We start from the raw sequence: 13,566 nt of genomic DNA on the forward strand, positions 1-13,566 counted from the left end.
TCATGGTCCTGACAAAGTGTTGTTATTTTTCGGGTCAATCAGAAATACAATTTGGCTGCCATGGCCGCTATTTTGCTACTAAGTTCTAATAGGCCGATCTCACTTAAAATTGGTCTAGGAATGATCAGCTCATGGTCCTGACAAAGTTAATTTGGTACATATTTCAACAACAAAAATAAATACTATAGACTCAGGTGACCGTTAAGGCCCATGGGCCTCTTGTATATTCTCAACACCAGTATCATTGTTCTTCCTCTGATTCTTATAGAAGATCTGTTTCAAGTTGCGGAGGATGGTGCCATGCTGTGTGTGCAAGCTTGACTTCAATGTGCAGCTTCCTGATGAAGATGAGATACAGGTCAGTGTGAAGGTCAGACCAGATACAGGTCAGTGTGAAGGTCAGACCAGATACAGGTCAGTGTGAAGGTCAGACCAGATACAGGTCAGCGTGAAGGTCAAACCAGATACAGGTCAATGTGAAGGTCAGATCAGATACAGGTCAGTGTGAAGGTCAGTGTGAAGGTCAGACCAGATACAGGTCAGTGTGAAGGTCAGACCAGATACAGGTCAGCGTGAAGGTCAGACCAGATATAGGTCAGTGTGAAGGTCAGACCAGATACAGGTCAGTGTGAAGTTCAGACCAGATAAAGGTCAATGTGAAGGTCAGATCAGATTTAGGTCAGTGTGAAGGTCAGACCAGGTTAATTTAGCCTGACACACAAACAGTCATAGTTCACTCATATTTCAATTCTGGACATTTGCTGAGGTCAGTATATTGTTATAACAACCTGGTAAAATACAATATCTCAGATAGGACGCCTTAGTCTCTCTCCTTGGTAGTCTCTCAGATAGGACGTAACGCCTTAGTGTCTCTCCTTGGTAGTCTCTCACATAGGACGTAACGCCTTAGTCTCTCTCCTTGGTAGTCTCTCTCCTCTGTAGTCTCTCAGATAGGACATAACGCCTTAGTCTCTCTCCTTGGTAGTCTCTCAGATAGGACGTAACGCCTTAGTCTCTTTTCTTGGTAGTCTCTCAGATAGGACGCAAAGCCTTAGTCTCTCTCTTTGGTAGTCTCTCTCCTTGGTAGTCTCTCAGATAGGCGTTACCTTGGTAGTCTCTCTCCTTGGTAGTCTCTCAGATAGGACGTACGCCTTAGTCTCTCTCCTTGGTAGTCTCTCTCCTTGGTAGTCTCTCAGATAGGAAGTAACGCATTAGTCTCTCTCCTTGGTAGTCTCTCAGATAGGACGTAACGCCTTAGTCTCTCTCCTTGGTAGTCTCTCAGATAGGAAGTAACGCATTAGTCTCTATCCTTGGTAGTCTCTCAGATAGGACGTAACGCATTAGTCTCTCTCCTTGGTAGTCTCTCTCCTTGTTAGTCTCTCAGATAGGACGTAAGGCCTTAGTCTCTCTCCTTGGTAATCTCTCTCCTTGGTAGTATCTCAGATAGGATGTAACGCCTTAGTCTCTCTCCTTGGTAGTCTTTCAGATAGGACGTAACTCCGTAGTCTCTCTCCTTGGTAGTCTCTCAGATAGGAAGTAACGCATTAGTCTCTCTCCTTGGTAGCCTCTCAGATAGGACGTAACGCCTTAGTCTCTTTCCTTGGTAGCCTCTCTCCTTGGTAGTCTCTCTCCTTGGTAGTCTATCAGATAGGACGCAAAGCCTTAGTCTCTCTCTTTGGCAGTCTCTCTCCTTGGTAGTCTCTCAGATAGGACGCAAAGCCTTAGTCTCTCTTTGGTAGTCTCCCTCCTTGGTAGTCTCTCAGATAGGACGTACGCCTTAATCTCTCTCCTTGGTAGTCTCTCAGATAGGACGTAACTCCTTAGTCTCTCTCCTTGGTAGTCTCTCTCCTTGGGAGTCTCTCTCCTTGGTAGTCTCTCAGATAGGACGCAAAGCCTTAGTCTCTCTTTGGTAGTCTCCCTCCTTGGTAGTCTCTCAGATAGGACGTAACTCCTTAGTCTCTCTCCTTGGTAGTCTCTCTCCTTGGGAGTCTCTCTCCTTGGTAGTCTCTCAGATAGGACGCAAAGCCTTAGTCTCTCTCTTTGGTAGTCTCTCTCCTTGGTAGAGTTCCTTAGTCTCTCTCCTTGGTAGTCTCTCAGATAGGACGTATCGCCTTAGTCTCTCTCCTTGGTAGTCTCTCTCCTCTGTAGGCTCTCAGATAGGACATAACGCCTTAGTCTCTTTCCTTGGTAGTCTCTCTCCTTGGTAGTCTCTTTACTTGGTAGTCTCTCTCCTTGGTAGTCTCTCTCCTTGGGAGTCTCTCTCCTTGGTAGTCTCTCAGATAGGAAGTAGCGCATTAGTCTCTCTCCTTGGTAGTCTCTCAGATAGGCGTTACCTTGGTAGTCTCTCTCCTTGGTAGTCTCTCTCCTTGTTAGTCTCTCAGATAGGAAGTAACGCATTAGTCTCTATCCTTGGTAGTCTCTCAGATAGGACGTAACGCCTTAGTCTCTTTCCTTGGTAGTCTTTCAGATAGGACGTAACGCCTTAGTCTCTCTTGGTAGTCTCTCAGATAGGACGTACGCCTTAATCTCTCTCCTTGGTAGTCTCTCAGATAGGACGCAAAGCCTTAGTCTCTCTCTTTGGCAGTCTCTCTCCTTGGTAGTCTCTCAGATAGGCGTTCCCTTGGTAGTCTCTCTCCTTGGTAGTCTCTCCGATAGGAAGTAACGCATTAGTCTCTCTCCTTGGTAGCCTCTCAGATAGGACGTAACGCCTTAGTCTCTTTCCTTGGTAGCCTCTCTCCTTGGTAGTCTCTCTCCTTGGTAGTCTCTAAGATAGGACGCAAAGCCTTAGTCTCTCTTTGGTAGTCTCCCTCCTTGGTAGTCTCTCAGATAGGACGTAACTCCTTAGTCTCTCTCCTTGGTAGTCTCTCTCCTTGGTAGTCTCTCTCCGTGGTAGTCTCTCTCCTTGGTAGTCTCTCTCCTTGGTAGTCTCTTTACTTGGTAGTCTCTCTCCTTGGTAGTCTCTCTCCGTGGTAGTCTCTCTCCTTGGTAGTCTCTCTCCTTGGGAGTCTCTCTCCTTGGTAGTCTCTCAGATAGGCGTTACCTTGGTAGTCTCTCTCCTTGGTAGTCTCTCTCCGTGGTAGTCTCTCTCCTTGGTAGTCTCTCAGATAGGACGTAACGCATTAGTCTCTCTCCTTGGTAGTCTCTCAGATAGGACGCAAAGCCTTAGTCTCTCTCTTTGGTAGTCTCTCTCCTTGGTAGTCTCTCAGATAGGACTTAACACTTTTATAGGTCTTGTGTTCCAATGCTCGCAAAAATAATAAAACATTAGAAATTGAAAGACTTGGGGTAAAAGAGGACATTTTGAGTTGCCTTGTGAGATCAGTGATACGAATGATTGGTTGATCAGGTACAGTCATATAGTCATTTACATCCAACCTCTTCAATGTCTGGCCTGTTTTCACATTGTGGTTTGGCCCCAAATGACTCAAATCATCAACGGGCAGTAAGCAATACAAAAACAAAAGAAATCCATTAATCATCATAATTCCCAGAAGTTGTGTATTTCCACACGCTGTAAATATTGAATTTTGATCAAGGAAAATGTGTTAGCACAGGAATCAGTTGTCTTTTTGATAAATTGTTGTTGCATTCTTTTTTAAATCAACTTTTTTATGAACTGGAAAATATATACAATTTGTTTTGTCCAGTTACTATAGTTAAGTGAAAGTGTGCAATGTCTGTTTAACTGGCCCCAGTCACTAGTTAGTCTCAGTGTGTGTCAGTATAATGATATACCACCACAACTCACAAAAATCAGTAGTAATTAAGTATCACTCAGATATAATATGTAATCCAGTACATAACAGTAACAGGAGATGTATTTTCCAATTACTGGGTTGTGATTTTATGTTTTGCTATATTTACCGGTATTTCTCCATGAATTAATATAATTCAGTACATTACATTGAGAGTTAAGATATTCTACACTTGGATTTTCCTAGGTGGCTTACACTGTATCCTTCGAGAGTTTTGATTGATGTTGTACTGACATTACTGTCCTCGTGTTCCTTTAGATCACACTGACGGGCGTCTGTGTTGGACTTACAGACCAGCACCTGTTCACATCTTCCCTCTCAGACATCCATGCATCTGGCACAAAAGGAAATCTCCTGAAAACAGGTAAAATAATCTACTTAAAGTGTTCCTGAAAACTTCCAGAAAACAACTATCTTAGGTAAAGGAAATTCAAATTTCATCAGTGAAAATGGTACTGCTTTGACGAGCCTCATCAATGAGCTGCAAAGAGAAACTGGAAAAGGGAAAAACAGAAGAGATTTGAATAGGCTACTTTGAAAAATTTGACAAAATGTGAATTTATGTTGAAGCATCTCCATACACATTTTCGTTTCCAAATGTTTTTGGTTATAGCCAGTTTGTGTTTTAAATATGTTCATTTAAACTAAGTGCAGTTAGGTGCCCCTTGTTTTAGTCTTGCTAGAGGGTTGACCATTCATAAAAGGAAAGTATATAATATTGATATTTTTTCACCAATATAAAACAAAATATTGGTGTCCTAGGAATAAATTTGAATCAACTAGAACGTTTAAATGCATTACTACCTCTATTCATGCCGGTTAAACAAGGGACTGCACACAATGGTACAGGGATAGTGGTTCTTCCTGTTCTTTTTTAAGAAAGAAATATTCAGTTTGAATCTAAAATATTCTGTTTGAATCTAAGTTGATGATTTGAGATGTTCATTACAGCACCAGGTGCGGGGGACAGTAGTGGGGGTGGAGAAGCTCAACCAGATGACATGATGTTCCAAATGGAGGAGTTGTCAGAATCCTCACCCAACCTACACAACTATCTCAAAGGTCAGTGTAAGTTCATCAGCACTAGGTCATATGTTAATATACTGAGGTCCGAGGGTAATAAAACTTGGTTAAAGTGTAATTACATCAGCACTAGGTCATATGTTAATATACTGAGGTCAGAGGGCAATAACACTAGGTTAAAGTGTAATTACATCAGTACCAGATCACATGTTAATATACTGAGGTCAGAGGGTAATAAAACTAGGTTAAAGTGTAATTACATCAGCACTAGGTCATATGTAAATATACTGAGGTCAGAGGGTAAAAAAACTGGGTTAAAGTGTTATTACATCAGCACTGGGTCATATGTTAATATACTGAGGTCAGAGGGCAATAAAACTAGGTTAAAGTGTAATTACATCAGTACCAGATCACATGTTAATATACTGAGGTCAGAGGGTAATAAAACCAGGTTAAAGTGTAATTACATCAGCACTAGGTCATATATTAATATACTGAGGTCAGAGAGTAATAAAACTAGGTTAAAGTGTAATTACATCAGCACTAGGTTATATGTTAATATACTGAGGTCAGAGGGTAATAAAACTAGGTTAAAGTGTAATTACATCAGTACCAGATCACATGTTAATATACTGAGGTCAGAGGGTAATAAAACTAGGTTAAAGTTTATTATAGAGATCAAGTGTTCAGTGTATTGAATTAGAGGTTAGAATACAATAGTAAGAAAGATATCAGTATGAATGTAGATGTCAGTATATGCTCTAAATAGATTTCTTAAATCATGTGGTCAAGCATGAAAGAATTCAGTCATGTGCTTAGTACTCAAAATTGTTTTGTCACTCTAGTATAAGCTTCTGACTCTGAATTTAACAAAGTAGCTGGATTATAAATCGGCTGGGTGATATATTTTCCCATTTCATACAATGTAGCAGGTATTAGGATGATGGATCGCTTTAGATGAGATATCACAGATCAAAGTCACCCTTGTTATAAAGAGTAAGTTCAGAAGCTATTAAGACATCATGATTAGAAGGAAGTTGCCCTCTACCTTTGTTCTGGCCAGTAACTGAAGACATTTGTTTCCTAACTGTACAGTGCCAGTACCAAGACCCTTATTCCAAAGTCAGGGTCAAGGTCACAGTTTTGTTAATTGATCAAGAGGTTTTAAATCACAGGAGAGCTAGGGAGACATATTTTTTTATTACATTTTGTGAATTTTGTGTTCATTTTGTTGTATACAATACTGTTACCTGTTTATTTTGTGTTCCCAGCATCCCGGACTTCCAAAGACAACATCCAAATCAGCGGTTCAAGGCGCTGCATTCACCCGGTAAGTTTACAGCTGGCCAACAGCACAAAAAATTACAAAAGTGCATAGTTGGCACAAAGTATTTAGATAAGTGTTCACGTACAACATGTCATAACATATGATACACAGAAGTAATAATTTCTTGTCATCTCGAATCTGGCTGCAAAGATGAGAAAAGGAAGTCAAGTGGTCACTACCCTAATCCTTAGGTGATCAGACTGTCACTTAACAGGACCACAAGACCGATTTTACAGATAACAACCCTACTTTTGTATTGTTTCTTTTAGTACATTCCTAAACATAAGGTCGGCATAGAGATCACTCCGCTGGCATACGTTCCTGGTGGCAAGATTGAACGTTACCTTGGCAACTACAATTTCTTCTTCATTCGAGAGACGACATCTCTTCGAGAAGTAAGTATCAAGAGATATAACACCCTAATAAATGTTTGCATTCAAGCAATGTCCCTACAAGAATTTATCAGAAGCAGATATTTAAATTCTGTTTGACTGTTAAAGGAATAACATTTACATACATGATATCGCAATTTCAATATTTTAAAGATTTGGCAATACAATGTACCTCTATTTGGATCACTAGTATAGAATAGAGTATACATACATACTGAAAATAAAAATGTACCTCTTTTTAAACATTCATGCTAGTATGAATGCAAAACAATCACATTCATTTTGCATGAAGCCATTCAGTCCAATGTGTTTTTATTATTTTTAAGCAGTAATGTGATTCAGACTTTTGTTTGAAAAATACCAGTTCTGTGTTTCTCGAAAAAAAACTTACCTAAAATGCTCTCAGCCTAATTTTCAAAGACAACAATAATAGGTGCTTTAATGTCATATGATGGTAGCGTGTTGACAATTTGTTACAATAACCTCTTTATGTTACAGATGGGCGGTGATGGAGGCTTCATGCAGACATTCATTGCCGAGGTCTTAGCCAATGTGCGTGCCAGTGTGGCCGCCCTGGGTGGGAATGGTCTGGTGGCTTACAGGATGAGTCAGTGTGTCCTCCTCAGTAATCCACAGAAAAACCAGGTATGATAATCAGTTCAGTATATAGTGGTAATCCTTTAAAGCAATACTGTGAATATACTCAATCTCAATGTCAAGTACAGAACTATATATGTACTATAGAATGCACTGAAGGGTTACTGACGTCCAATACAAACGGTTTTCAGTATTATTCAGTAGCGACTCAGTCATTGCTACACCTATATTTAGAAACAAGGGTGACTACACAGAGTTTGTTGTAATCTATTCCTGAAATGTGTTGATTATCAAATTGTGCAAGTATAAGCATATAAGGGAGTCCTGATGAACTATCCTGTCCTATATTTTATTGTGTTTTAGCAATAGATTAGATTTATTATAATACATTTGTATGATGAGATACAAAGATAATATTTTTCCTAACTTAAATGTACACTGTGTTTTCTTGTTCAGGAAATGAAAAGTTCTTAATAGATATTTTTAGCTCACCTGGCCCGAAGGGCCAAGTGAGCTTATCCCATGGTGCAGCGTCCGGCGTCCGGCGTCCGGCGTCCGTTAACTTTTTCCTTTAAAATGCTACTTGTCCTGAATGGCTCAGAGGATTTTGACCAAATTTGGTCAGGAGCATCATTGGCCAAAGGGTTCTCAGTTTTGTATAAACGGAGGGTATAACCCCCCTGGGGGCAGAGGGGCGGGGGCAAATAGGGGGAAAATAGAAGGATTTTGACCAAATTTGTCCTAGAGCATCTTTGGACAAAGGAGACTCAAGTTTGTATAAACGGAGGGTGTGGCCTCTTTGGGGGCAGAGGGGCGGGGCCAAATAGGGGAAGTAGAGGATTTTTTCTCTCCTACTATACAAGTGAAGGGATTTAAACCAAATGCAGTCTGAAGCTTGGTCAGGATCATCATTGGCCAAAGGGTTCTCAGTTTTGTATGAACGGAGGGTATGGTCCCCCTGGGGGCAGAGGGACGGGGCCAAATAGGGGAAAATAGGTAAATCTTTAAAAATCTTCTCCTCAACCAATTGAAGGATTTTGACCAAATTTGTCCTAGAGCATCTTTGGACAAAGGAGACTCAAGTTTGTATAAACGGAGGGTGTGGCCTCTTTGGGGGCAGAGGGGCGGGGCCAAATAGGGGAAGTAGAGGATTTTTTCTCTCCTACTATACAAGTGAAGGGATTTAAACCAAATGCAGTCTGAAGCTTGGTCAGGATCATCATTGGCCAAAGGGTTCTCAGTTTTGTATAAACGGAGGGTATAACCCCCCTGGGGGCAGAGGGGCGGGGCCAAATAGGGGGAAAATAGAAGGATTTTGACCAAATTTGTCCTAGAGCATCTTTGGACAAAGAAGACTCAAGTTTGTATAAACGGAGGGTGTGGCCCCTCTGGGGGCGGAGGGGCGGGGCCCAATAGGGGAAATAGAGGATTTTTTTTCTCCTACTATACAAGTGAAGGGATATAAACCAAATGCAGTCTGAAGCATGCTTAGGGAGAAAAGAATCAATTTTGTTTAAACTGAGGTGTGTGGATTCCCCTTCTTTGGGGCAGATTAGTGGGGCCCATTAGGGGAAATAGAGGAAAACATTAAAGATCCTTCTCCTTCTGTACCGTTGAAGGGATTTTAACCTAACCAAACTTGTTTTAGAGAATCTTTGGGCAAAGGGAATTGAATATTTATAAATGGAAGATGCAACTTTGTTACTTGTACTCCTTTGATAAACCTGAATGGTACTCAGCAGGTTTTAAATTGAAAAATAAAATACCAGGTGAGCTATTAAGGCCCCTGGGCCTCTTGTTATAATAGTGTTACAGGCTAAGATCGGAATTGAAGTTAAGAGTATTTGAAATTATTTTAAGTCAGTGATATTTGGGAAAATGCTATTCAATAAAAAATTGCAGAATTAAAGGAGTTATAATGCTATTTTTTTGTTTCTTTTTTCAGAGCCAGTGTTTGATCAATGTGTACGGTGATGCTGTGTGTATCTGTTACGATGGGGAACCTAGCTGTGGTTCTGCACTGATAGAACATACAGGGAAAACCATGGACTCTCCTGTAATCATACACACATAATGCAGAATAACAGACTTAGCCAAACACACATACTACGGGGCCACTGACTTAGTCATACCTAATACAAAATAACAGACTAAGTCATACACACATAATACAAATACATGAACTCTCATGCGTAATACAAGATACATTACCAAAGGCAAAACTATTAACTATTTATTGTGTAAAATTGTGCATATCAATGTCTCGTGGATTTCATTGATATAATTACCGGTAAGATGTATGGTATGTAAGGAATGACCAAGATTCTTTTTCTGGTTATGCCATATAATGTTATTGTGATTAATTCTTTTTTTTTTACCTAAAAGCAATGCTGCACATATTTCTTATTACAGTTGAAATTAAACTACTGTCTTATAAATATAACTGTGGTAACGTAAGATTTACACCTTTGACTAAGCCTAAAGTCTCAAAAGGTTAAAGTTACAATATAATTCTGTGATGTGTTCTCTGCACTGTGTATTACAATGATACTCATACATTATATTTCATTTGTGTAACATCTATTAACTACTGCCATTAAGTAAGAATTTTGATAGTACATGTATGTCAACGTTATTAAACGTATAACAGTGTTTTCTTATTATTAAATTAATGATATTAAAGGTATTACATGGGTTGTCTCCCCTGTCTATTACATGGGTTTTCTCCCTTGTCTATTACATGGGTTGTCTCCCCTGTCTATTACATGGGTTGTCTCCCCTGTCAATTACATGGGTTGTCTCCCCTGTCTATTACACGGGTTGTCTCCCCTGTCTATTACATGGGTTGTCTCCCCTGTCTATTACATGGGTTGTGCCCCCTGTCAATTACATGGGTTGTCTCCCCTGTCAATTACATGGGTTGTCTCCCCTGTCTATTACATGGGTTGTCTCCCCTGTCAAGACAGGGTTTAGGTTTTACATATCTGTCTGTGGTAACTACCTTTTCCTTATTATAAGAAAAATACAAACAAAGTATGATATGGTTTATATCACTTGTAATATATATCAGAGTTGAATGTCATACATCTCACTGATGATAACTTGTCGACAGAACAATTCATTGTTTTGAAAGTTTGTCTGAATATAGAATAATGGAACTTGTGATTACATTTCGTATGAATTTCTCACACAATGAATGTGTTTTATATTAAGCAAAATTATATATTGCTGAAGTTAAGTCAGTCTTTCTGCTGCCTTAGAAACAGCCAAAAATAAACCTTACAAATTAGTTGTATTTCTGATAGAGAGTTTTGACAATTGACAGTATAAAAATGTTCAACTCAAGACATATTCGTTTCAGCTTGAAAGTTTGTTACCACAAAAATAAATGCTGTGCAGTAGGACAATGTTAAAGTGAATACTTTGCAAGCCTAGTGGCCTATAGCTTAACACAGGAACTATGATGTGAAGGTTCAGTGTTTTTACGTAGCATGCAGATACATGTACTCATTTGCACACTGTGTCAGATTGGAACAATCGGGGTACAGTCTTGTTGAAGAACACAGCAACAATTTAAACTGCTGCCAACACTTTTTAAACCTAGGAGGTTTCTACCTGCTGGTTGATGAACAAAAACTGTGCTGTGCTGGTTATGTAGAAAGAGAGGAAAAAATGTTTCTTTAAGCTATGGGTGAGATTTCCACGAAGGTGGAAGAAATTGTTTTTCTTTGATTTTATCCTGCATAATGTATGCATAACTTCTATCATATTTGTTCAGTTCATGTATAATATCTATACTCAGTTTGACAAAGACAAGATAATTAAAACAGAATATGTCGGGTTACATTCTTATTGTCGAGGTATGGGAACCTCATTCCTGAAAATTTCTGTTTTTACAGTGCATAGTGATTTGGTCAACCGAATCCAAGTACAAATGCATCAAGTCTGAAACCTCAAAAAGCCTAAAGGTATCTGTTGGAAGAAACATAGACTGATTTGTGTTTGCCAAGACTATAATTGTGTATATTAATATGGACAATGATTTAATTGTTTTGACTTGTTGAGTCGGAAGCCTGAAGATATCTGTATGGAGAACCTAGATTAGGTTGTATTTGTCAAGATTATCAGTATTGTATGCTAATTGACTATGTTTTAAAATGTTCCGACTCCATGAGTTCAGTTTAAGAGGCTCCAGAATTGAAATATAAGATATGTTTACATGAAATGTGTTAGATTGAAATGATGATTAATCTACAAATTGAGGTATCACATTTTGCTGTTCTTGCTCAAAGCTATGATTTCTGACACATCAGATAAAAATCATTTCCGATGTTGGTATGACCATTTAAATCTTCCTTTGCAATTATTTAATTTGAGTTATCTGTGAATCGTAATTGTTTTGAGAGAGTAAAATATAATGATCAATGTATTTGTTCTGGTTTACCTTTCAAATGTGACATCTATTAACCTACAAATGTAGTCCAGTGTCACAACAAAGTTGCACACGTTATGTCCATTGAAGTATAGAAGGAAAGATTGTAGATGGCTTTAATGTTTCCAGTTGCTGGTCCAATGTGTATTAAACATCTTCATGATTTCCTGGATGCTTAACATAGATGGAGGTTAAAGTCAGCTTTGAGAATCCTAACAAATGTGTGATGTATTTCTAGTCGGATTCCACATGTGCTAGAAACAATTGGCCTCTCCCCTCAAATATATATATAAAAAAAAAAAAAAAAAGATTGTATGCCTGTCCGATGTTTTGATGCGACACATTATAGTGATGGGAACGTCTGTTCATCCGTCCGTCCACACTTTGGTTTCCGATTAAAACCAGCTGGTAACATGCTTATATATATTATTGTGGGGAAGGTGTCAATTGTGTCTAATGCTATTCCTATGTAATGACTATAAGTGCTATACTGTTTTAATAAGTGCTTTAATGTTAAACATTTTCTACATTTCTATGTTGTTATTGTTAAGTATTTGTATGTTATATTTCTGTGTACATCACTGATGTTCAACATATTATGATATTGTATTTTATAGGTGCAAAAATTTAGTTAATTGGGATTTATTTTAACAAGACAAATTTTTTTTATTGTAGATTAAATTAATGAATGAATTATGATCCCTACAATAAAGGATTGAATAAAAGAGAAATTTGACTCCCGCCAACAACATCGCATACCCAGAAGCCAAGCTGCTAAATCAATATAGATATTCTTCTTTATTTTATACTCCATACTGCTAAATCAATATAGGTATTCTTCTGTGTTCTATACTACATACTGCAGAGCAGTGACCAGATTTGCCTGTCTGTCTGTCCAGTATTTACATGGTTTTTTTCAATAAATTAGAACAGTTGACACATTTTTACCAAAATTAAATCATAGCTGCCACACATATAACTCTCCGAGACTCCTAGATTTATTTTTGGAGGGTGGAGGGGTGGTGGGCCAAAGTAAAGGTCAATGAGTCACATAGTTTCATTCATCAAAAATGTCCATTCCCTTTAAAATTGTGTTCCACTTGTGATATATTGTACAGTAGTTAATACATAGTTGTGATGTGATGATTTTACTGTGGTGACTGATGAGCAGACAATACGATGATCTCTGTCACCCTCTTTATGTAGTTAGGAAATATTACACTGGTTTACGATGGTTTACGATTTGCAATTGGTTACTGAAAAATTAAAAAAATGAACTACTATTACGCTTTTCTTTTGTTTTTATCTTGATAGATGCTGTGTAAATGTCTGGATTTATCCGTCAGTTTTAACGTTGCTTCTTCAAATGGTATCTGATTGCATTATACATGACCATCTTTTGTACTACAACCCTCTTCCTCTCATTAACTTTCTCATTGTTAATATGAGTTGATATTTTCTTGCCATCACTCTGACTTTATTTCTTGGCCAACTGTCAAAAAGGTTCACATTGGGGTCCACACACTTCAAATCCTGAGGGGATTCGTATGGTCTATTATGCCATTTAAACATGTTCATAACTTCACCTTTTGTACTAATACACATTTTGACCTTCTATATAAAATTGAGGTAAATGGTACTGTAAGTTTGATGTCATTGCACTGTAGACTTCATTTCTTATCCAGTTGTCGTGAAACTTAAAATTCATGTTCACAAACATTACGAAGTTGGGGGAGGGGTATCGCCCTGTCTGTCCGTCCGTTCGTTTGTCTGTTCATGATCCTTGAAAGCCCAACTACTCCTACACCGTGGAATGGATATTTTTTAACTTGTCACATTGAAAGTACATCAAATGTATTAGTGAATGAAGAAAGGATTTGCAATTCAACTATTTTACCTAAATTATGGCCCTGGAAACCTAACATATTCGCTCCAGAATCTCCTCCTTTGGTTGATTTTTTTTTTGTAACTTGGCACAGTGAAAGTACATCATACCGGTATGTAGATGTTCTTGAAGAAAAGAATTTGTGATTTGACTAT

The 13,566-nt window shown here is 38.5% G+C and overlaps 1 protein-coding gene across 7 annotated transcripts in view; it reads left to right on the top strand.

Moving 5' to 3' along the window:
- Positions 1-12,809, top strand: part of LOC110465587 (C2 domain-containing protein 5-like) — a 77,638-nt gene extending 64,829 nt beyond the window's left edge. For 6 of the 7 annotated variants that reach the window (XM_021521534.1, XM_021521525.1, XM_021521573.1 and 3 more), the window contains 7 exons: positions 269-358; positions 4,014-4,119; positions 4,707-4,823; positions 6,050-6,108; positions 6,375-6,500; positions 6,996-7,142; positions 9,040-12,809. In XM_021521534.1, coding sequence (XP_021377209.1) covers positions 269-358; positions 4,014-4,119; positions 4,707-4,823; positions 6,050-6,108; positions 6,375-6,500; positions 6,996-7,142; positions 9,040-9,168 — 774 coding nt within the window. In that variant the 3' untranslated portion in view covers positions 9,169-12,809. The remainder of the gene's footprint in view (positions 1-268; positions 359-4,013; positions 4,120-4,706; positions 4,824-6,049; positions 6,109-6,374; positions 6,501-6,995; positions 7,143-9,039) is intronic. The other variant, XM_021521565.1, reaches the window with a different exon arrangement.
- The last annotated feature ends 757 nt before the right edge of the window (positions 12,810-13,566 follow it).

The sequence above is a fragment of the Mizuhopecten yessoensis genome, unplaced genomic scaffold (assembly GCF_002113885.1).
Source record: "Mizuhopecten yessoensis strain PY_sf001 unplaced genomic scaffold, ASM211388v2 scaffold1591, whole genome shotgun sequence".
Classification (NCBI taxonomy): domain Eukaryota; kingdom Metazoa; phylum Mollusca; class Bivalvia; order Pectinida; family Pectinidae; genus Mizuhopecten; species Mizuhopecten yessoensis.